The 26,091-nt window shown below is 39.2% G+C and overlaps 1 protein-coding gene across 1 annotated transcript in view; it reads left to right on the top strand.

Annotated features, from left to right (window-relative positions):
- The window catches only part of LOC149255424 (large ribosomal subunit protein mL101 (rPPR4)-like), a 106,691-nt gene extending 84,885 nt beyond the window's left edge, over positions 1-21,806 (top strand). The window contains exon 3 of the mRNA XM_089460485.1: positions 20,483-21,806. Within this exon, the coding sequence (XP_089316611.1) occupies positions 20,483-21,718 (1,236 nt within the window). The 3' untranslated portion in view covers positions 21,719-21,806. The remainder of the gene's footprint in view (positions 1-20,482) is intronic.
- Positions 21,807-26,091: the final 4,285 nt, after the last annotated feature.

Raw genomic sequence — 26,091 nt, 5'->3', positions numbered from 1 at the left:
GTAGGGATTGGAACTGTTCATCTAGACAATGGTCAATTTAATGATGTATTATGTGCTCCAACCTTATCCTGCAACCTACTATTTGTATATCAGATAACTCATTTAGGGGAGGGTAAAACCGTTGAATTTTCACCTCACGATGTTGTAATTAAGGACCTAAGAGATCCTAAACAAATTTTAGCTACTGGCATTGCTGATGATTCTACAAGGTTGTATAAGTTTAACAACTTTCGGTCCTCAACTCTTCCCTTGGTATTTGTTGCTCTTAATGATGAAGTGACCAAACTTTGGCATGAGCGATTTGGTCACTTAAACTATTGCTCCTTTCAAAATCTATGTAAAGAAAATATGGTGACAGGTCTTCCTATGGTATCTTGCAGAGATGGTGTTTGTTCCCGATGTGTACTCGAAAAACATCATCGAGATAGTTTTGAAAAACGTGCCTCTTGGCACGCCTCAACCCCTTTATAGCTTGTGCATAGTGATTTATGTGATCCACTTCTAATTGTTTCATTTTTTGGCTACAAGTATTTCTTAACTTTCATTGATGATTTCTCCAGATGCACTTGGGTATACTTCTTAAAACTCAAGAGTGAAGTATTTAACATGTTCTTGGCCTTTGTTGAAAAACAATTTGGACATCAAATTCTTAAGCTAAGATCTGATAATGGCGGAGAATATGTTAACAACAAATTCATCAACTTTTGCGCTGAGCATGGAATTCAAATGCAACATACTGTTCCATATACTTCACAACAAAATGGTGTAGCTGAAAGGAAGAATCGCACCTTAAAGGAATTGGCTAATTGTATGCTTCAATCTAAAGGACTTAGTCTTAATTTTTGGGCAGAAGCAATTAACTGTGCAAATTACGTAGTAAATTGCACTCCTACCAAGGTTTTAAAGAATATCACTCCAGAGGAAGCATGGAGCTCAATTAAACCAGATAACAGTCACTTTTGTGTTTTTGGAAGTGAAGCATGGGCCCATATTCCAGATAAGAAACATAAAGCCTTAGAACCTAAGAGTGAAAAATGTATTTTTGTTGGATATTCTGAAGATGTCAAAGGATATAGACTTCTTTCACCTAAATCCAAAAATATTATCATTAGAAGAGATGTAAAGTTTGCTGAAAATATATCGGCCTACGAGCCTTGTTCGGCGGATGTGCCACACCTCTCTATCCCTTCTACTTTTGAAAACATTTCTTCTTCAGATGATGACAACGAGGATGAAAATCCTTCCCCACCTTCTTAGGATCCTCCTTCAGCTCCTTAGTTTCCAAAATGGGTCCGCGCTGCTCGGGATGCGGCAGGTGCTCTTGCAGGTGATCCTACAGATCAGTGTTGCACTCGTTCTTGGTTTGATAGAGCCTCTTCTTCACTGGCTCAAGCTCCAACGAATTATGATCCTGACACCTTTGTAGAAGCTTCAAGCCATCCAGATTGGAACGCAGCTATGAATGAAGAATATTGTTCATTATTGGCAAATGATACATGGGATTTTGTTCCTCTTCCAAAGGGACGAAAACTTGTTAGATGCAAATGGGTTTACAGAACCAAGTATGGACCAAATGGAAAGGTTGATAAACATAAAGCTTGTCTTGTTGCTAAGGGTTTTTCACAAGTTGAAGGCATTGACTATACTGAAACCTTCTCCCCTGTTGCCAAAATGAACTCTATCCGCCTTGTTCTTTCCCTTGCTGCCTCTTTCAAATGGGAAGTCCATCAGATGGATCTTAAATTTGCCTTTTTGCATGGGGACTTACATGAAGAAATCTATATGGAACAACCTCCAGGATTTATAAAAACAGGCTCCAGCCTTGTATGTCGGCTTAAGAAATCCCTTTATGGTCTCAAGCAAGCCCCTCGGGCTTGGTATGCCAAAATGGATAGCTTTCTTTTAGATACTGGCTTTTCTAGGTGTCATTCTGACAATACTGTCTACACCAAGAAAGTGGGTAAGTCTCTTATCATTCTTGTTCTTTATGTTGATGATCTTATCCTTACTGGTAGTGATCCCAACATTATAAACCATGTGAAGTCCAGCCTTAAAAAGCAGTTTGAAATGACAGACTTAGGATACTTGCATTATTTTCTTGGTCTTCAAGTCTTGCAATGCAAGGAAGGTATTTCACTTTCCTAGTCCAAGTATGCCTGTGATCTTCTACGCCGCTTTCACATGGAAGACTATAAGCTAGCCCCTTCTCCCTTTCAGTCTGGAGCCAAACCTTCAGTCACTTGTACTTCCCCTGAAGTTGATGCTACCTTATATCGTCAGCTTGTAGGAAAACTTTTGTATCTGACCCATACTTGTCCCGACGTTTCCTTTGCTATTGGCCTTATTGCCCGGTTTATGCAAAACCCACATGAAAGTCATTGGAAAGCAACTAAAAGAATACTTTGTTATGTTTGAGGTACAATTTAGTTTGGGATTCATTACAGTGTAGAAGCATCTCCTCTATTGGTTGGTTCCACTGATTCTGATTGGGCTAGTGACCCTGATGATCGGAGGTCTACTGCAGGGTATGTCTTTACTCTTGGTTCTGGATTGATTACATGGGCTTGCAAGGAATAAAGTGCAATTTCTCTTTCTTCAGCAGAAGCAGAGTATCATGGTGCCGTAGAAACTAGGAAGGAAGCCCTGTGGCTTCGTCAGATCCTATCAGAGTTTGGCTTTCAACAACAACATCTGACTACAATTTGGTGTGATAATCAAAGTGCTATTCAACTATGAAAAGATCCAGTCCAATATCAGCGCTGCAAACCCATTGAACTACACATGCACTTCATCAGAAAGCTCATTCATGACCATGTTCTTGAAGTGCAATATTGTTCAACCGATGATCAAGTTGCAGACATCTTCACAAAGGCTGTCATAGAGGCGAAGTTTACTAAACTTCGATTTATGGTTGGAGTTCAGGAAGTTGTCACTAAAGGGGGATAGGCTCTAATGCCTCCTTCCTTCTCCTATTGTGTCATATTTAACATCCTTCAATCTATCCCAAGTTGTTCTTAAGGGGGGATGTTAGGATATTCCGACACATAGGAAATAATTAAGTATAACTTGGTTTAGTGTAGAGTTAGGTAAAGTGTGTTTCTTTACTATGTACTTTTGTAACTTGCAATCCGACGGTCACGATATGTTCTAGACATGAAGTGATCCGACGGTTCATTCTCTCCTCAGTACTACCGACACTTGATCCGTGGCTTAACTCCCGATTGGTCCATGATCTCTATTTAAAGAGCATGGAGGGTCATTTGTAGGGTGACTGTTCATGAGAGAAGCTTATGTAAATTTTACTTTCTTTTATTAATAAATTGTCTGAAGTGGCTGCGTTGGCTCAAGCCGTGCACTGTTTCCCTCTTTGAGGGTTTTAACCACGTCAAGAATACTGGTGTATTGATCTGTGATCTGTTTGTGAGCGGTTTCCTATCTGAGGAACTTACTCTGTAAATTCCTACATTCTTTGCATTAACAAGTTATTTAATTACATAAACATTGATGAGAAACACTATTGCAGCCTACACATACATACAGATCATGAACTAAAATAAACTGAGACAATCTCACAAGGGATACTATTATTTTTGGACAATCGTCCCCGGAAAAACCCATTTCGGGAAAACCGGTGCAGCGTATAGAGGGTTTGTATTATTAAGCAGATTTCATGAATACAACTAGGGTGCTAGAAATGGCTCACCCAACAGAGAATGTCCTCGACAGTAGTACCTCTATCCGGAGATAGATATTCCGGCAAATCAGCAACTGGATGATCAAACCTCATAGTGACTTCGGCTGTTCCCTATGCTGGACAGCGAAAGCTGCACCAAACACCGCTCTAGAACTGCGTCACTCCTCCAGGGGTTGCGTCACCCTCTCCCGACTCAGAGTCTATTGATCTGTTCCCAGTCTGCCCCACAAAATCTCCCTAGCGCTGCCTCTAAGGCCCAGCATTAGCCTCTATGGCTTCTGCGTCACCTGCGTCAGCCTTCTGCGTTCTCTGCGTCAACTCTTCGGCCTCTGCGTTAGCCCTTTTAGGGCCTGTGCTGTCTCTCCCGACACTGCGCTGTCTCTCCCGACACTGCGCTGTCTCTTCCGACACTGCGCTGCCTCTTCTGACACTGTGCTGCCTCTCTGCTATGTATTCTTCAACCTTAGATGAAAATCCCTTGTTGAACTGCCCCTCACTACAACTCTGATCACTAACTCGATTTCCTCAGCAAACCTCGTCCCAGAAAATCGAATTCTTTGATCACTTGGTGTATCTTCAATTGACCCTCATGCCTCCTCTTATACTTTTCTTGTTGACGAATCAACGACCGAGACTAAGTCCCTAATCAACGACTAAGATTAGAAATGGCTTGATCCTCGTCACTTAGAACTTTCTCACCCATATTTTATTAATACACATTAATATTTTTATTTTTCGAAGTTTAGACTTAGGAACCCATTAAAAATATTAATTATTTTAATAACTCCTCATCTGGGTGGAATTTTTCCAAACGATTTTGGGTCTTGGATATCTTATGTGCCTTAGCCTCTCCACCAATTTTCAAGGCTAGAGCACATCCGATGCTACCCAAAATCAACAAAAACTGCATTTTTTGAATGGCACAATTGATGAGGAAGTCTATATAGAGCAACCCTTAGGATTTGAAGTTAAAGACAAAAAGGCATATGTTTACAGATTGAAGAAGGCATTATATGGCCTCAAACAAGCACCAAGGGCATGGTATGCTAGAATGGATGCATACCTTCAGAGATTAGGCTTCACGAAGAGTTATGTTGATCTGAACCTTTATATTAAGGTTGTGAAGGGTGAACCGATAATCATTCTTCTGTATGTAGATGATCTTCTCTTGATAGGTGTAGAAGGTTGAATTGAAGAATGTAAGAAGCAATTAGCAACAAAATTTGACATGAAGGATCTAGGGCTGATGCATTACTATTTGGGACTAGAAGTCTGGCAAGGACCTGATGAGATTTATCTGGGTCAAGGGAAGTATGTGATCAAGATGTTGAAGAGGTTTGACATGATGGATTGCAAACCAATGACAACTTCAATGATCACAAACTTGAAAAGGCTAAGGAGTTCCGAATCGAGCCCGATAGATCCTTCCAAGTATAGACAACTGATTGGCTCACTGATGTACTTGGTGAATACTCGACCAGACATATGCTTTGCAGTAAATGTTCTCAATCAATTCCAAGTGGAGTTGAAGCATGATCATTGGATAGAAGCAAAACATATTCTGAGATATCTGTGAGGAACCATCCACTATTGCCTAAAGTATGATAGAAGGAATGATGTCCAACTGATTGGATATACAAATTCCGATTGGGGAGGCAGTGAGCAAGATGGAAGGAGCACTACTGGAGGATGTTTCAGTTTGGGATCCTCCATGGTCTCATGGATGAGTAGAAAGCAAGATACAATTGCTTTGAATAGTTCTGAGACTGAGTATATTGCACCCTGTGAGGTAAGCAAAGAAACAGTCTGGTTAAGGACGCTGTTATCCGACCTATTTGCAGGACCTATGGACCATACAGTGATATATTGTGATAACCCCAGTTGTATACGACTGTTTGAAGACCCAGTATTTCATGGAAAGACAAAGTATATCAACAACAAGTATCACTATATTCGGAAGCTAGTACAAGATGGTGTATTGCAGCTACAATATATCTCCATTGATGAGCATGTAGCTGACATATTGACAAAATCTCTTCCTAATAAGAAGCTTGTGTATTTGAGAGACAAACTTGGTTTGGTTGAAATATCTTCACTAGTTGAGAGGGAGAGATAGGCACATCATTCTTGTCTTCACTTGGGAAGACAAAATGGAGGATTGGGTAAGCATCTAACATCCGATACTCTCTGAGGATGTGGTAGGGCATCCAAAATGAGAGTAGTCGTGGACCGATATTCTTTGAGGACTGGCTATCCAAGATAAGAATAGTCCAAGAAGGTCATACTCTGTGAAAACTCGGGTGGAATATGCACCTTGAGAGACAATGATGATGGTGTCTATAAATCATTGGTCTCGGTAGCATTGTGCTCTGATCTTGTGGAGATATTTAGTCAAGGCCTTGCTATGTGACAATGTTGGTTGGTATGATGCTATTACAGACGAATTACCAATTCGACTCTTCTTATGAGATCTCTTCAAATTGAGAATTTCCATGTACCATATATGAATACCTCCCTAGTTAAGAGGGAGTGCTGAAAAATGTGTAACTAGGTTCGGTCTTTATAAAGATGAAATGTACTTTTGATTCTTGTAAAGTGTAAAATGAAAGAAACATTATTATTATTATTTTTGGAGCATGGGTTTCATACTCAAGGTCTTTTATTTTATAGGTTAAGCACCCATTGAGTGCTTCTAGGGTTTGTCTAATGTCACATGGTTCGGGTTCGAGTTTGGGTTCAACAATGATTAGGTTTGGTTTGAGTTCCAATTTTCAGATGAGGTTCGCCATTAGCTTCGTGTGTGTGTATATATATATATATATATATATAATGAATTATAAGATAAAATAGTAAGAAATCAACATCAATAAAAATACAAAATGCTATCACAAACATGGCAACTACAAGGATAACTTATAAGCTTGAGTTGTGACATGAAGTTATGAGTTTTGATCTATGGACTTGGTCAATGGCTATGAGGTTTGATGAGGTTCGCCAAACCTCAATTTTTTTTTAAGGTTCGTCAAAATTCGAACGTCAAGGTTAAAGTTCGACAAACCTTGTGACATAGGGTTTGTCCTAGGTCAAAAAGTCAAAAGCGTCATTGTCATAGGTTGAAGACCCCATCAGGCACACTGTAACTTGTAAAGAAAAATATTTGTCTTAAAAAGTGTCCAGATACCCTCCAAGACCAAGTCGGCTTGGCAACTGGCAAGTTAGCCTAAAAGGAAGAGCCACGTCCACCTCGAAGAACCTATATATGTGAGGGAACTCGTCGTCCTTGAGAGACATTCACTCATCTCTCATTCTAGCGAAGGAGAAGGAAGAGGACGAAGAAGATCTTTGTTTGGGTTATTTCTCTCTCACACATGCTATGGAGGACTAGGGTTTCTGCAACAGATCTAGGGTTTTTATCTACAACTCTGATCTTGGAGAAAAGAAGGCAAGTAGGTCAGGCAAAGGTCACCAAGGGTCATCCTCAAGTTCCAGAAGTGAGGGAAAGGCAAGTGAAAGTCAAAGGAAGACTTAGAAGGTAGATCGAAGCTCACACATGTGGCAACAACCACCGTTGCGGGGCCGAAATTTTAGATCTGCAGTGGAGGCCGAAATCTTGCAGTTGGAGGTCGAAGAAGTGCTACTGGAAGAGATTTGACTGGATTTGACTGGATCAAGGTTAGCACATCATCTGGAGAGGTTGGTCTTGGTCTTGGTCTTGGAGGGTTTTGAAGTCAGTATTAAGGTCTTTGAATTCATTAATTGAAGAATCTATAAGGAAGAGAAGAGATTTGCGGATTTTCCTCTTAAGTGGAGAGGTTTTGACCTTGGCTTGTAGCACATATTTTGTGTTCTTGTTCTTCTTGTTTTTGGTCGCTGTTTGATGATACACACATATAATAATAAGTAACAAAGCTAATAAGTAAAAAGACATCACAAGCAGTTATCAAGTAAGGAGAAATTACTATAATCATTGCCCTCTAGATTTCTCAACAGGCCTGGTTCCTAGAAGTCTCCTTGTTAATTTTAGGTATGTTCTATGCTTAGAGCAATTTATTTCAATTTTCACAGTTAGCTCAATATCTTTTCCAGATTAGCAATCACATCAGCATTAAAGTAAACCGCAGATAGAACATAAACATAAATCGCAGAAGACAAGCCAAGATAAGAGGACACAAGATGTGGCGCTAGCCAGGGATAAACCCAAATGTGTGGAAACCCTTGATCAATTCTTCTTATATGTTCTTCAATAGTTCAGCAGAGAGGGAGAGAGATAGTACCTTTACAACAAAAGTCAACACTTTGACTTATCTAGATAAGAGCATGGATCATCTCTAAGAAGATGATACATGAGATCAGTTGAAGACATGCGGCTTCAATTGATTCTCCATGGTGACTCCTTCACCTATCATTGTGTTGCATTTCGTCATCATGCTGCACGTCACCGCGCTGCACCCTCATCACTATATTGCATCTCATAACGCTTCTTTAATCATGACTGTACCCATCACTGTACTGCATTATGTGCCATTGCTACACCATGTTGCCATACTGACCTATGTGTAGGCTACACCTTGCTTGCTTGTTGTCGCTTGCTTGATTGTTGTCCCTAGCATGCTTGCTGTTGCATGCTCGCTGTCCCTTGCATGCTAGCTGTAACATTACATGCTCGGTGTATTTGCTGCTAAGTACTATAAAATTGTTCCAATGTTAGTTAGATGTCCCTTGCATGTTGCTCTCCTTCGGAGACAGATGCTCCGGCTGTTTCGACAGTTCTCGACAATTCTGGCAGTTTCGACTGTTCCTGGCAGTTCCGACAGTTCCCGACAGTTCTGATAGTTTCGGCAGTTCCGGTTGTTCTCCGCAGTTCTGGCTTCTGCCCTCTGCGTCAACTTTCTCGACTGTTCGGCAGTTCCCGACAGTTCTAACTTTTGCCCTCTGCGTAAGCTTTCCCGGCTGCTCCGGCAGTTCACGACAATTCTGACTTCTGCCCTCTGTGTCAGCTTTCCCGACAGTTCCGGTAGTTCAGGCTGTTCCTGGTAGTTCCGGCAGTTTGGGCTATTCCCGACAGTTCCGACTATTCTCGGTAGTTCCAGCTTCTGCCCTTTGCATTAGCTTTCCCGATAGTTCCGGCAGTTTCGGCTATTCCCGGTAGTTCCGGTAGTTCTAGCTGTTCCCGACAGTTTCAGCAGTTTGGCTTCTACCCTCTGCATTAGCTTTCCCGGCTGTTCCGGCAGTTCTCGGCAGTTTCGGCTTCTGCCTTGAGTCAGCTTTCCTGACTGTTTCGGCAGTTCCTGGCAGTTCTGGCTTCTGCATGAAAGCAAAATTTTGTTATGAAGAAAGAAGATGTGAAGTTGTGAAGAAGTTTGACTCCATAAGATGTTCGATGAAATACTTGATGACATGATTGAAGCTACGTAAAAGATTGACAAAGAACCAAGAAGGTCGAAGCTCATTATGATGTGATGCAGATAGGATCCAAGCAACTACAAACATATCTCCACGGAAGAACATGTAGCTGATGCATTGATGAGTATTTTTAAATTTTGACAAGCTTAGGCTTGTGGTTATTCCTCCTTGTTTGAGAGAGAGTGAGGATTTCCTCCCTAGTTGAGAGGGAGTAAGGATGGACACCATATTTTCCACGTGTCATGCACTATGGCCAGGACTAACAACTGTAAGCCAAGTGAAGGCACTGGTAGGGAGAATGGTGGATTGTATAAGCATCCGGGACCAATATTCTTTAAGGATTTGGATCCAAGACAAGGATAGTCCGGAGGACCGATATTCTTTGAGAATAGGGTATCCAAGATAAGAATAGTCTTGTGAGGACATGCTTGGTGAACATTCGGACGGGGTATCCACTTAGAGAGGTGGTGGTGGTGTCCAAATTTATGCCACCCAACATTGTGCTCTGATCTAGTGGAGAGATAGAGCTTGTTAGTCAAGGCCTTGCTATATTTGACAATGTTGGTTATGTTGATGCTTTATCAATCCGAATCCCTTATGAGAATATTTCAATTTGAGAGTATCTTGTTGTGTCCTTATGAATACCTCTGTAGTTAAGAGGGAGTGTTGGTGTTAGAAAATCAAAAGGCAGAAAGATTTTCTTATCTTGATAGTTACTTGTGATTATCTTTGAATTTTTATTATCTTCTTTTATCTTCTTATCATCAAGCAACTACCAAAACATAAGTACATGAAGATCAACACAACAAAGACATGGGATGTAGACTCTTAGCTAGGGCTAAAACCCCTCTTCTAAGGGAAACCCAAAAATTCTCTTCTCTTCTTTAGAACCAAATCAAATGGGATGACCAAGACAAAGATTTCCTGCAATCCACCAAGTCAGCCTCCCAAGATGATTAACTAAACTCCAAAAGTCAATTTAACTCAAATTGCTTCAATCCCGCAACAAACTCAGATTTTGGCCCTCCTGCTTAAGATTTTCAGCCCTACCGCAAACTGACAACTTTAGCGCTCCCGTAACAACCTAAAAATTCATACGTGGCAGAAAAGAGAGATTTTCGGCTTCCTTTTGCTCAAGACAAGTGTCTCCTTCTTCGCTAGGGTTTCTCCTTCTTTTCTAGGTATTTCGCACTTCCATTTTCCTCTTGCAACTGCAAATCGAACTTGTTGATTGGATTAGTCCTCAAATAGGTCGAATGGAATTGCTTTTATAGTCTTTTTGTGAGGTCAAATTCCTTCAATGAGGTTGACTTGAACAGAGGGCATGCCGACTTGGTGGAGGAGGCATAAATTACAATTTCGACTCAAAAATAAATTTGTTTCTTGATATACAAAGCCCAAGAAGGGTCTATTGCATGATGACATGGACAAGGACTTATGACACAAACCCTAGAAGCCTTCAATGGAAGCTTTGACCAAGAAATAACATAATTAAAGCATGAAACCCATGCTTATAAATAATTTTCTTTTACAATAAATTTTCTTTTCTTTATTTTTGACAAATACATTAAATCATGACTCAAATACAATTATGAAGACCGATATTAGTTACATTTCTTAACACTCTCTCTTAACTAGGGAGGTATTCATAATTGTTCGACTAGTACAAGTTTGACCCCAATTTGAAATGTTTTTAAGAAGAGTAGAACAACATACACAATGCTTGGGATACCCCCTACCAAGGTATCCTTCCAACAGGGACTAAGGTGTCATCTAGGCATTTGCCACTATAGGTACCATCAGGCTACAACCCTGGTATCCATCCAACAAGATATAGATACCATCTAGGCCTCCATGCCCTGACACCAACCCTTATAGGGATCCAGGTATCAACACTAAACCGAAGCTCCACACGATACCCTCCCTCTAGGATCTAGACATCAACTGAGATCTCAATATTAACCAGGCCACAATGTCCTCCCAAGTACCATCATATAGGTAGTTTTATGGTACTCATCTCTCCCTCTCAACCAAACCAAAGATATCCACCAATCCGAGCATGCTCCTAAAATAAACTAACTTCTTGTTGGGAAGAGGTTTCGTCAACATATTAGCTACTTGTTCATCTGTTGGCACGTATTGTAGCTTCACGACCCCAACCAATATCAATCTTTCAATGGATATGTTCTTTTATGCTAGCACAATCTTCAGGGTCTTCAATTATTCTGATGCTACTTAGGTCATCACAATATTCAAACACATCTCAATGAAAGCTTCCTTCTTCAATTCCTCCAGCAACACCAAACTCAGCCTCAACACTTTCCAAAATGTCCAATTCTTGTTCATAACTTCATCAATCACGAATAACCAAGTGTAGTGCTTTAGCTTTTCTTTGATCTTATTTTTTCTTCAAGGTCTTTACTATAGCTATCACAATATGTCCTCCCTCTTAACTAGGGAGATATACACTTCTTGATCAAGCTTCTTCTGTACTAGGGGACAACCTTATCAATGCATCATCATATTATTGGAGAGCTTCAACCTTTTGGAACATCATTCCTTTTATCTTCACATGGCAACAAGATCACCTATGGCTGTGGCTAGGGTTTGTACTCACTGCGGTTAGGGCACATAAACCCTCCTTAAACTGCGACCTAGTCTTTCAACCTTCATGGCATCTATAGGGCTGGCTTCATTGACTGTGATTAGGGTTCTTCATGGCAGCGTTAAGACACTATGAATTAGACTTCTTTCAACGATAGTTAGGGCCTCCTTTAGTCCACGGATTAGGGCTTCTTTAGACTGTGTATATGACTGCGGCTAGGTCTCCATGAACAACGTATTATATTTCTTCATGAACAGCGTTTGACTGCTGCTACTTCTATCCCTCCAGCTTCATATACCCGCTTCTTAATTTGTAGATGAATACATGTCCATTGCCTGCGAATTCATGACTGTGTTCTCCATTAGGGCATCATCATACTAGGCCAGCGTAATCCATAGTGTATCTCCTTCTCCAAAACCGAAGACGTGGAGAGGAGATCACTTGAAGAGAGTTGCCAAATGACTTCAAATCCTCTTCTATTTATATTGAAATGTAAATGATGAATAGACACGTCTATTGGGCTTCTGAGCCTACTCAAATTGTTGGTCGGCTTGATAACATTCTGTTTTAGATAGATCAATCTTCCCACAATTATTCTTTGGCCCCTTAAATTTCTTATTTCCTCCTTTCTTCTTGACATGTGCAGAGTGGGCATTCGAGGCATTTTCTTCATTTTCTTGCTTTCCTTATATCAGGGAAAGACGAGCTTCTTCTTGTATACATGCAGACCATATTTCTTCGAATGATGGAGAGTTCTTCCAACCACTAATTCCAATTATAAAGGCATTCCAAGACTTTGGTAGTCCTAGAAGGGCAGCAATCACAAGTTCTTTTTCAAGGACTACTTCATCAATTGCTTGTAGTTCATCTCTAATATGGGCAATTCTTACAAAATATGAGGACATTGTATCATCCTTTGTCATCTTAACTGTTCGAAGTTCATTCTTTAGACTTGCTACTTGCCCAATATTCTTGATTGTAAATAGCTTTGAGAGAGCATCATACATTTTTATTGAAGAGTCTAGTGTGGATATGTAGGGAATCAAGTTGTCTTTGACTCCATCCACTATTAAGTTCATGGCAAGAATATCAGTTTCTTTGTACTTCTCCTTTCCTGCATCATCTGAGGGTTCCTTGACCTTTCCTAGTACAAAATCCAATACCTTATTCTTTGCAAGGATGAGGTCCATCCTTGTCTTCCATGCTCTATAGTTAGAGGCTCCTTGAAGCTTGTTCTCAAATTTCATTGATGAGGCCATAGGTGAACTTGATGAAAACTAGATATCCTTTTAAGACTTCCTTTCTTCTCTTGAATCCTTCCTTAAGATGATGAGAGCTATTGACCTTCAAGCTGCCTTTTTCCTTCTTCACCTTAGCTCTGATACCATGTTAGAAAATCAAAAGGCAGAAATATTTTCTTATCTTGATAGTTACTTGTGATTATCTTTGAATTCTTATTATCTTATTTTATCTTCTTATCATCAAGCAACTACCAAAACAAAAGTACACGAAGATCAACACAACAAAGACACAGGATGTAGGTTCCCAGCCAGGGCTTAAACTCCTCTTCTAGGGGAAACCCAAAAATCTCTTCTCTTCTATAGAACTAACTAAATCAAATGAGATGACCAAGACCTTTTTGACCAGGACGAAGACTTCCTCCAATCCACCAAGTCAACCTCTTAAGATGATTAACTAAACTCTAAAAGTCAACTTAAGTAAACTACTTCAATCCTGCAACAAACTTAGATTTTGACCCTCCTGCTTCAAATTTTCAGCCCTAATGCAGACCTGCAGCTTCATCCCTCCTACATCAGCCCAGAAATTCGCACGTGGCAAAAAAGAGAGATTTTTGGCTTCCTTTTGCTTGACAAGTGTCTCCTTCTTCTTTGCTAAGGTTTCTCCTTTTCTAGGTATTTCACACTTTCTTTTTGCTCTTGCAACTACAAATCGAACTCGTTGATTGGATTAGTCCTCAAATAGGTCGAATGGCACTGCTTTTTTAGTATTTCTGTGAGGTTGAATTCCTTCAATGAGGTCGACTTGACTGGAGGGCAAGCCGACTTGGTGGAGGCATAACATGCAATTTTGACTAAAAAATAAATTTGTTTTTTGATATACAAAGCCCAAGAAGGGTCTATTGCATGATGACATGGACAAGGACTTATGACACAAACCCTAGAAGTCTTCAATTTAGGCTTTGACCTATAAATAAAATAAATAAAGCATGAAACCCGTGCTTATAAATAATTTTCATTTACAATAAATTTTCTTTTATTTCTTTTTGACAAATACATTACATCATGACTCAAATACAATTATGAAGACCGACACTAGTTACATTTCTCAACAATTGGAAATGTAACTAGGTTCGGTCTTCATAATTATCATTGTACTAGTAGCAATATGTATTCCATGTAAAAACAAAAGAAGAAAAATAAATTATTATCATGATTATTTTTATTTCTAGTCAAAACATGTTCTTCATGTTCACAAGTTTTATTGAGTCAAAACTCAAAAGAAAAAATATTGTGAGTCAAAGAATTGTAATTGAGTCAAAAAAGTCAATTTTGTCATCCACAAAACAAGTCGGCCCTCCTAGACAAGTCGGCCTAAAGAGGCATCTATTCGACTTATTGGACAACTATTCACTCCCTCATCATCCACATCAATTTTTGTGCCAAGAAAAGAAGAAAAAGCAAGGAAGTCAAAGGAGAGAGAAGATGAAATGATTTTTGCCCTAGTTTTGCTCACATGTGCGAATTTGTCTAAGGTATTGCAGGCCCAAAATTATAGGGGCCGATATTTCAAGGAGACTGAAATTTTAGGAATTGACCAGATTTCAGGAGTTTGACCAACGTTGACTTTTATTGACATTGACTTGTTGAAGAGACTTGGAGGAGGGTTGACTTGGGGTTTTTGTGGCAATCTTGGTTTTGTTCTTGGGTCTTGGATATCTTACTTTGATCTGATTCTATAAGAAGAGGATTTTCTTGGGTTTTTCCCCTTGTGGGGTTTTACCCAAGCTTGGAGCCTAATTTCTTGTGTTCTTTGTCTCATGTGATCTTCATGTTTTGTACTTTTGGTAATTGCTTGATGAAGAACAAAACATAAAAATTAATAAGAAGCTAACAAACATTCACAATTAACTATCCAGTAAGAGAAATCTACCCTAATCTACAAGTATCTTGATTTGTCAACACAAGGCCACATGTGTGGCATAAATGCTCTCTAGAAAGGTGGTTTGTTCACTCCAAGTGGCAAATAAGGGTTTCAAAGTGAAACATTGTCTCAAAATGTCACAATGTTTCATGTCAAAGGGTCACATGCATCAATCTTCAAAAGGTGTGATGTCATCATCGAAGGTGTCCCATCATATTGGAAGCAACTACATTCATCATCCATGTGCCACATCATGGTGTAGGTATAATGTCTCATATCCAATGTGCAACGTCCTATCTCCTGGGAGTGAAGAGGTGTCTCAAGAGAGGTGTTATGTCATCAAGAAGCCCAATTCTCATCATAGAAGTTCCAATGCCCATCATCAAAGGTGTAATGTTCATCATCCAAGGCTAGGAAGTCTCACCAAGTCATCATGTCATCATAAGGTCCAACACCCTCCAAAGGTTATGCAACATCCTTAATGAAGTGTGGAAGAAGAATCATCAATGTTTTCCAAAGGACCATGTCTGTGATGGCACTAACAATTATGGGCTCCAAGAATCAAGTGAGACCAACCAACATGTGTACAAGAGTCATATAACACAAAAAGTGAGTTATGTTTATTGTAAAAGCCACTAAGTAGATCACATTAGGTAACTTCTTCAAACTTCATACTAGCTTATGACTTTATGCACTTTGCCAAGTTTTAGTATGGGAGGACCATCATAGAACCCTTTTAGGTGTTCCATTACCCAAGAATTAGAGTATTTCCCAAGAAATAGTTCATGAAAGTGGTTCCTTTGACATGCAAGGCTACATGCAATGTTCATCTCCATAAGTGCCTTTATAGAGGAAGCACTTTGTGCTTTGAGTAACCCTTTCCTCGGCACTGTGTCTTTCCACCCTTTTCTTGCCTTTTTCTTATATTCTTTGTTTTGCTTTGCAAGCCCCTTTTGATATGCATTCATTTCCTTGCATGGGGTTTGGGATAATTTAATTAAGTCCTTCTTTAATTATGCATCCATTGCATTAGGAATTGGGGTGATGGACTCATAGCAAGGGTTTATATAAGATAAGATATTATTAATGTCCAACAAGTGACCACTAAAGTAGGTCAAAGGGATTACTGGGTACAATGATGTCAATACAAAGTGAGAGCGCAGAAGTGGTTTCTATAAAAATAAATTGCATAAAACAAAAATACGTATCTAATCTAAAGCTTCTGGAAAGTTGCGAACAATATCCAGGCTCCATAGCTAGAGGTCATTCTGTAAGAAAGATGTACAATATAGGCAGATCCAGGATATGGAAATGGAAATAGGCAATAAGCAATGTGTCTCACTGTCTACTTGATTTGGATGTCTCTCCTAGCATCCGAGGCTGAATGGAGGAAGCTCAAGAATCAAGATAGAGGGCTGCATAAAAGAAGCACCGGAAGAAGAGTTCGATGAAGTGTTGTGTTCTTGTTTGGAGGAGGGAGTGCACTGCTAGAGTCGAGACGATCTCCACTAACTGTTTGTGGGAGGTCTAGATTGGCTAAACTGTTGAGGTCTCTGTGAAGTGTGGGTGGTCCTCCGAGGTCTTATTGATCGACAGTCAGGGCCTGTGTCACAGCCCATGATCCTCCACACCAAGAGAAATAGTCTTCTTGGTTCTTGTCGACTATGTAGCCTTTGTGATTGCAAAATTTGACATCTAGTTGGGGGTGGTGCGTTAAAATATGACTAACTGATAGTAGATTAAGCTCAATGCTTGGCACATAGTACACATTAAGGAAGATCAACATTTTTCCTCCAAAGGAAATTTGCACATTCCCTTTGCCAACCACTATCTACTCTTCTCCACCACCGAAGATCACTAAGTCCTTAAAATAACAAGTAAACTCTGTGAACCAATCCTGCTTGTTGGTGAAGTGTCATGAAGCACTTGAATCAATGTACCAGGTGGATAATTGAGCTGATCTGCCGGCTGCTTGGCGATGAATGTGTAGAAGGATGATTCCTTCTTCTTTGTATGCTCTGCAAAATGAGCCTTCTGTTGAGGCCCTTGTTTGTTGGTTTTCTGATTGGCCACTCTCTTTCTACAGTGTTTCTTCATATGGCCCGCCTTGATATAGTAATGAGTCAGTGACATGTATGTTCTTCTAACTCATTGTTGCATCTTCACTGCTGCTTGGACAGTTCTTCTCTGACGTTGGCTGCAAAGGCTTGTTTTGAACCCTCTGTATCACTATTGCTATTGAATTATTTCTTGTATTTATATTAATATAGGAGCTTATTGCATAGCTCATCAAACTACAGGTCAAGATTCATGGGGGTGGTGGTCAGGGTCTCAATGAAGTGCTATAAGCAAATGGTAAGCTTCTCAGCATGATTACCGCCAAGTCCTCCTCTTGCATCATTTAGCCAATGGCCTTCAGCTTTTCTCAAATTGCTCCTGTAATGATGCACTCTCATCTATTGTGACCGAGAACAACATATTCTTCAGGAAGAGGGCTTTTCCCTTATCAAAAGTCTCATGCAAATCTTGCAGCGTGTCCAAATCCCTGTGGAAGTCTTCCTTGTCTAGACTTCACAAGTATCACATTTGTCATGAACAACTTAAGCAGCATTATTCCTTCTCTGTCCCACCTCATCAAACTTCTTTGGGTCCCTTCCAGTAACTTGTGGTCAGGTATTGTTACCTAGGACGATTGCAGCCAAGCACCTATACTTAAATGTTGTCAGGTATTGTTACCTAGGACGATTGTAGCCAAGCACCCATACTCTAATATGGCCAACAATATGTTGCTTCCACATCTTGTAGTTCTTGCTAGATAACCTTTGGCTGCCTTCCGGCATGGTGTCGGGTAATGTGGCCATACATACAAGTGAAAAAAAACACACATATTTCTGATAAATCTGCTTAAAACAACCCCAAATCATGCATATTTTGTCATATCTGCTCAAAAACAGCCCAATAAACCACAAATATACCCTCAAACAGTGGAAAAACACATAGATCTTGGCAGATCTGTGCTCAAATCAGTGCCAAAACAATCGGATCTACTACCAACCAGCATCAGAACAGTGAATTTATACACGGATCTATTAAAAGCCATAAATCAGCAACCAATTCTTCCAGATCTGCAAATCTGGCAAGTGATACAGGCAAGGACAGACTCAATCTGCTACAAAATCCTCTGAATTGAAGGAAGTTTCAGAAATTTCACTGAAGAATAGGTCCTATAGCTCCAATTTTTGTTTTCCTGCTGTAATTGTTAATCCATATGGTCTGTATGGATAAATTTAGTTTCTTCAAAACATCCATATGACTATTTGCGTACATTTCACTACAATTGTATGAATTTGTGGTTGTGTGTTCTATGCTGCTTGTATGGTTGTACGACTAACTTTATGCACTTCAAACCAAAAATTTGAAACCTGGTTTTTAAAACTGAAATTCAATCGATCCTGGTTTTAAATGTTATGAAACCCTTTTAGTTCTTTGGTGTTAGGCTGGCAGTCCCTTGATCCATCTCTGCCTGCAACAGTTACTAGGTATTCACACGCACAGAGTTCGTGGCACCTAAACTGTTGAAGTTGCAAGAGTAGAAACCTTATCTTTCAAAGGACCAAGACTCTTGATATGGCTTCAAGAATGTTGGGATTTGATAGCATAGATCAATAACATGAACACGTAAAGGAAAGAAAGATTGCATATATAATGAGAAAATGTTAATTTTCTTATAAAGGGTTACAAGCTAGTCAAGCCAATCCAATTTATGAATGTAGGATAGACCAAGAAACACACTAAAGTGAAATAAAGCATAAAAACACAAAATAACCTAAAGTCAAAGTTACTTTATCAATGCCTATGTCTAATATCCTAATTAATAGGACATGATCTGTTATGAATATAATTATGTAAAAGTAATAAATATAGATAATAAATAATAATCACAATAATATGTAATTAAAATAATAATTAGTTAAACAAAGGCATGTCTCTACAGACATGACTGTTCCTGAAAGGGTACTTACCTGGCTATATATACAGGACCCTTACTCTCAATTGTACATCATTCTTATTCATACATATAATTAATATTCTTGTATCTCAATGGAGATCTACATATTCCAAGTCTTCTGGAGTATTTAACTTGAAGGTCGAACTTTGTTCATTCCATGATCCCCAAGGGTTCCATGGTTGTATCGTGTGTGTTGGACACACACATGCTAAGACACATGTCCTGAAATAGGACATGCCAAACACGTGTCCTATGGTCTACCTATATGACTCCAAAAAACATTTTTCATTGCTATTTTCTCACTTCAGCTGGATGGAAAGAGCTCGTATGGTCTCTCATGGTGCAGATGGATGGTAAAATCAAGATTGGAGGTGTTCCAACTTCCAAGTGTTTTGTAATGTTCAATTTTCTAAAAAAATTGGATATATATATATATATTTTTTGTGTGTGTGTGTGTGTGTGTGTCTCTTTCTCTCTCTCTCTCTCTCTCTCTATATATATATATAATGTATCCCCCGTGTCTTGTTTCCGGGATCCTCCATGTAGCGCATTGGATGCTTGTATTTCTGTTTCTTGTGTCCTCGTGTCATGTGACTTAGCTAATATCTAATTGACCATTATTATAAAATATGTACTTTTAACGGATAGATGTGATTGAGAGTTCAGATCTGTGTGATTACTGTAATGATTTTTCTGCATTATGTGTTTGTAGATTCTAGGGTATGAAGAATGTTGTGTTCATAGGTTTCCTGTGTTAAAGTTACCTAGGGCTTTTAGGATTATCTTTAAATGCAGCATGGTCTGAAAAACGAGAAAGAAGTGCACAATGGGTGATGACTTAACACTAAAGCATTAGTATTTGGGTCAGTGGGGCATGCAACATGTTGGAAAATATTGAGCGGATTCCGATGAATGAGGAAGCTATTTTCTATTACGTTGAAATCCATTATATTGATAGTGGTCCTGTCCTTTGCAAAAAGCACTGATGTCAAAGGTCTGTTGTGCAAGATTCTCCTCCTACTTGAAGTTGCTTTTGGCCTGCCTAGTGTTCACTGTTATTGCATATCCCCATTGTTGTACTGAGTGATGGTTGTATTTGTGTGTGCTGGCCTATATTGGCGAGTAATGTTTGTATGAATTTGATAATAACAGGATCCAAGGTTTGTGATCATTTATTGGGTGTAATTACCAATCACATTATTTATTTGTTGAAATGTTTTCCATTGATCAGTATATGAAGTAAAATTACAAAAGAGTTACAACAGCACTTGTGAAAAAACAACCAAAAATAGAAACTAATTGTTATGGGGTGCATAGTATAAGATTTCTGTTAGAACCATTGTAATATAAAGTGAAGATACAAAGGGATGTACAAGCTGCACTAAAGAAATAGGAAACTTTTCATATTATCTACTGAACCAGTTACGTGTTACTGAAGAATGGGATTCTGTTTCTAGATGTAAAAACCAAGAAGATTTCATCTGATTAGTTTGCAGCTTTACATTGACAATTTCATTTATGATAAATTTTGTTGATGTTGTTCCATTTTCTTTATTTTTTGTTCATTATAAGAACCTTACCTAACCACTGAACTAGAATTGGATTGCAGGTTTCTGAATGGATTGCTAGCCGTAGAAATTATCAGTTGGCTCCATCTGATTGTGCTATCCGCTTAGACTTGATAGCTAAAGTGCATGGTATAGTCAGTGCAGAAAAGTTTTTTGAACGGCTTCCTGATGAAGCAAAGAATAAACTCACTCTTGGCGCACTTTTGAATGCCTATGTTAATGAGAACATGACTGCAAAAGCAGAAGCAATCATGGAAAAGTTAAAGGAATTAGGTTATGCTATTGATACACTTTCTTACAATTCAATGATGAAGCTATATATGAACACAGACAGGTTTGAGAAGGTGCCATTAATGATCCAGGAAATGAAGAAAAATGACATTCCACTAGACAAATTCTCTTATAGCATTTGGCTAAATTGTGTGGTTATGTCAGATGTGAACAAAATGGAGGAGGTAATAGATGAGGTTAAACATGATAATAATGTGAACACAGATTGGACCATTTATAGTACTCTGGCAGCCGCATATGTGAAGGCTGGCATCCTTGACAAGGCAGAATCTACTTTGGAGGAGGTGAAAAATAAGATGCCCCAAAGTGACCGTTCTGCTTATGAGTTTTTAATTACTCTGTATGCCAGTGTTGGCAAAAGAGATGAAGTGTACAAGGTTTGGCATTCTCTGAAATTGATATTTCCTAAACCTAAAAACCGAAGCTATATCTGCTTGCTTTCTTCATTGGTGAAGATGGGGGACGTTGAGGGTGCAGAGCAAATTTTCAAGGAATGGGAGTCTGTTTGTGTCAGATATGATATTAGGATCGCCAATATCTGTCTGAAGGCTTATGTCAAGAAAGGGTTGTTGGAGAAGGCAGAATCACTTCTTGGCAATATCATAGAGAAGGGAGGTGAACCAAATTTCAATACCTGGGAAATATTGGCTGAAGGATGTATACAAAATGGGAAATTTGAGGAGGCTGTCGCAGCACTGAAGAAATCTGCGTCGGTTGGAAAATTTGTGCAATGGAAGCCAAAGCCTGTCAATGTGCTAGCCATTCTAAAACATTTTGAGACACATTGTGATGTAGAAAGTGCAGAGGATCTTTTAAAATTTCTCAGAGATCTGAACTGTGTAGATATAGAGATGTGTAATTCATTGATACGGACATATGCCAAATCTGGTAAAGCTGACCCTGGGATATTTGAACTTATGGAACGGTATAAGGTCAATTGCAATGAGGAAACTGACATGCTGCTAAAACAAACCAGCCAACCATAAAAAATAAATGTTTTAAATCCATATATATTTTTTGAGCATATCATGACCTTGTGGCTACTAATTAAAGAGTTACTCTATATTAGTTGTAACTTGTAACATTAATTGCCATTTTTTTCGATATACAATGAGTTTAGTTTTTAAACCTATAAATTTCTGACCCGTTGCAATATCTAAGAGGAAGACTCTCAAAGTCATACTACACGAGGCTTGATATCTGTGTAACATAAATGAAGGCAAAGAGAGAGAGGAGGAGATTTAAACTCATAGAAGCTATTCTAAGACTCCAAACATGGTTGAGAATTTAAGCCTCCATAGGGAGGCCATTGCATATGTTATGTATAAAAAAAATGAAATAACTATAATTACATATTAATTATGTAGAGGGGCCATGATCAAAGATCACGACCCCTTGTGAAACTGCACCCAAGGCTATATGTAAGCTAGGGCTTTCATTGTAAACAATCATCATCTATCAATTATTATTCAAGCTGTATAAATACTTTTATAATTATTGCACATTCAATTATTGGTTTAACATTTGGTATCAGAGCTTAGTACTCAATTCACTGAATTGTTGTGCCCACGCTGGTTCCTCAGGTCATTGTACAGTCCACCACGCTATTAAGTCCCTACAACCGCTCGTGTTCTTGTCGCCATTACTTCTTGTCACCTATGTTCTTATCTTTCACTGCAGTCCCCTACCCTGTCGACCTATCGTCCTCTAGTTGCCCCAAAAATCGCTGCCTACCTCACCCTCTAGCTGCCACTAGAAAAATCATCGACGCCAATGCTCCCTGCCGCCATCGCCCTTACTTTCATGTTCCATTTTCTTTGTCCGTGTAGCTGTCACTCATTTGTCATGTCCATTTTGACTTCCCATTGCTAATGTCATCCCTCACATGCTAGTATTTTCATAAATCAGTGTTTTATAATTTTTTAGTGTCATCAGTGGAATCGAAATCATCTACATCACCTCCATTTTGTCTGGTGGAACTTCTAGTTCTGGTCTTTCCAACCTTGTTAGGGTGAACACTTTCAAGTGTTTTAATGAACCATTTTGGAGAACCCTTTTGAGATGGTCCAAGCTGCTCTGTTGATTGAGATGGGGTTGTGTTAAGATTTAGCTTTCCAGTCCTCTCAATCACATCACTCAAAGGGTCTTCTTGATCTAAAGAAGTGGTTGGAACTTCATAAGGGGGACAATGCTTCAAAAGGAGATTCCATAGATTGATCTAGGATAGGGATCCCCCTTTAAGATGTGGAATCTCATTATCAAATTCATGAATTTTTTTTGCATGATTGACGCTGTCGAAATGATCAAGCTATACTCAACAAGGTTGTTAGACTTGGAAGATTTAAGAAAAATCACATCTCTAGCCAATATCAACTTCTTATTTACCTCATTGTATGTTGAAAAGTGTAGCTTGGGAGGCGCATTTGACTTGTGAGGATTTGATCTGTGGGGCAAGTACCCAAGCCAATGGGTTTTAGACCCAAAGTCATGGGTGTTGAGAAATCCAAAGTGAGGCAGTTAAATGATTTATCTTATTATGACATTATCCTGTGATGTTTTTCGTTATTATTATTTGTTATTTCGAATTATCTTTTCTTATCATCAAGACTAATGTCAAACAACAAATAGAAGAGAACACAAGATGTAGGCACGCTGCCAGGGCAAAACCCCACTCTAGGGGAAACCCAATCAAAATTCTTTCTTTAGTAGATTCAAGATGAGACGATCAAGACCCTTACAACTTAGACTCAAGACTACCTCCATCCATCAAGTCAACCTTGTCATTATTCAATTCTATTGTTCCTGTAGCAGTCATTCTTCTTCACACTTTGATTCTTGCAATGGCATCAAACTTGTATCTTGAGATAGCAATGATATTTGAACCATCCTTGTGTGATAGCACCGAATTTACTCACTGAGATTGCATTGAAAGTTGTCCACTGTGATCACATCGAAGTTCATCCATTAGCATAAAAAACTTTTATCACTGTGATAGCACTAGCATTTTGACTTCATGACTGTGATAGCACCGAGATATTGAAGTACTGAGACTTCCTCATTGTAATAACACTGAGACATTCATTGTGGTAGCACCGAGATATAACCACTGTAATATCACCGAACTGTATTAGCACCGAAACTGTGATATTCGATTTGTCACACTGTGATTTACACCGAGATAATATCTGCAATTAATCAAAGTTCCTCCACTATAAAAATACTGAAACATGTCTATGAGTTGTCAACCTAACTTGTCTCTGTAATAGGACCAAGTTTTATCTATGAAATTGTCGAGTTTCAGTTTTGTGATTTTGAGCGAAGGTCACACTCCTATATATAGTTGTTTTCATATTGAAATGAGCCGACATGAGCATGTGAGATGATGTGTCACTCTGTTAGGTCGACATGTATTCTTTTGAGGGAGGTCGACTTCATGAGGATTTCTGTATTCAAGCTTCTGTGATCCATAATGAATTAAATGAAGTCTTTCAGTAGAAATCACATGAGAGAATTTTTTGGCTGACGCGTTTCGAACCAACAAGTGTGGTTCATCATCAGGACCACACTTGTTGGTTCGAAACGCGTCGGCCAAAAAATTCTCTCGTGATTTCTACTGAAAGACTTTGTTTAATTCATGAGGATTCTTTTTGAGGATGATGACAAGGAGACCTTGATGGATGGAGGAGCCTTCAAACAAAATTGACTTGGATAATAACCTAAAGCCTACAATGGAGGCTTGCCCTAAGACAAATGACCCAAGCATGAAACCCATGCTTTAATAAGTCAATTCAATAATAATAATTTTTTTTTTGCTTTTCTTTTGACAAATATATTACATTTTGACTTCAAGTACAATTATGAAGATTGAACCTAGTTACATTCTTCAACAGTGGGCTTGATACCTAAAGAAATTACTTTTTTATTCTAATTTATGTGGAGGGCACCTTTGATGGACGAAAGGGGGCTCCTAAGACAACTAATTAGAGAGCTATAAATATGCGAGGCAATGAGAGGTCATTCACATTATAGAAATTCATTCTTGTGATCAACATAAGCCTAAGGAAAGAGCCGCAAGATCTCAAGGACGAGTAGCTGAGCTAGAAGAGGACAAAGGAGGTTTGTTTTGTGCATGGGAAGAGATCAAAGTCTTTCCAAGGGCAATGCCAAAATTCTGTCTCTATCTTGAGCCCTAGAAGGATTTGTTTCTAGGTCAAAATAATCCTACCTAAATTATGTTTAGAGGTCACATTTTGTCCTATGGAAGGGCATAGGCTGAAGCCCTAGGAAGAGGCCTAACAGTCTCAGGTGTGCCCACTATAGGAGGCTGAAAGGCCTCAGGTTCTTTGTGCAAGAGTCTTGTGCAGGGATGAAGCCCTAAAAGAGGTCAAAACTGACCTCAGACTTGGAGCAGTAGCACTAAAGTGCCTCAAACAAAGAGATAAGGCACTGTGATCGTGTGGGGGGGTGATATGTTGATGAAGTTGGATTGTCGAGTGTATTTCTTGAATTTGTTTAATGAAGGGCAATCAAACAGTGGGTTTGAAGGCTGATTTATACAATGAATTGAAGGGATAAGTTCACTATGAGTAGTTGTTGGTTTAGGAGCTGATAAATGCAAGTGGACTGAAGGATTTTCCCATTGGGTGCGACTAAGTGTGCAAAGATTTGAAAGGAGCCAAATCTCTGTGTGAAGGAGACAAAGGATAGCTAGGTAACAAGTGACAAATAAGGATTGAAGGGGTTGGTTTTGAATGTGAAAATTCCTAGATCTAACAATCTTTGGAATCCTACTGCAACCAACTGAATCTACTTCACCTAGATTGTAAATTACATTACAAACTTATTTTAGATTTCCTCTTGAAATATTGAAGCAAATTACTCAAGCAACCTACACCAAATTAAATATGGTTTTGAAACATAGAAACTAAGCAAGGAAATACAAACACATAGGACATTGTTATTTTTGAACAAATGTCCCCAGAAAAACCCAATGCGGGAAAACCCGTGCAGCAGCTTTGAGAGTTTATTATTATTAAGCAGTAGAAAATTTTGAATACATCTCTGAATACCTCATTGGGTTATTCAATGACAGAGAGAAATATTGGCAGAAAGAATTGTGAGGTTAGCTCACACTATCACTGGAAATCCTGGCTGATCTAGCCCGAGATTGATTGCCCCCGGCTTTTCTAGAGTACCTGCATCAGCCCAACGCCAAGCTCCCTAGGGACTGTGTCACTCCTCTGGCTGGTCGAATTGCTGCCCAGGAGATTTGATTTTTGCCTCTCGGTCTCACACCCTGGCTCCCGGCTTCTGAAACTCGAATTCCCTCTGCAAATTTCAGAGTCCTCACTGGTTTTTG

Source organism: Pinus tabuliformis, chromosome 7, assembly GCF_031772625.1.
Source record: "Pinus tabuliformis cultivar Carrire ecotype Pingquan chromosome 7, CPIR1, whole genome shotgun sequence".
Lineage (NCBI taxonomy): Eukaryota > Viridiplantae > Streptophyta > Pinopsida > Pinales > Pinaceae > Pinus > Pinus tabuliformis.
The sequence above is the reverse complement of the archived record's forward strand: the minus strand, read 5'-3'. Positions and strand labels throughout refer to the sequence as shown.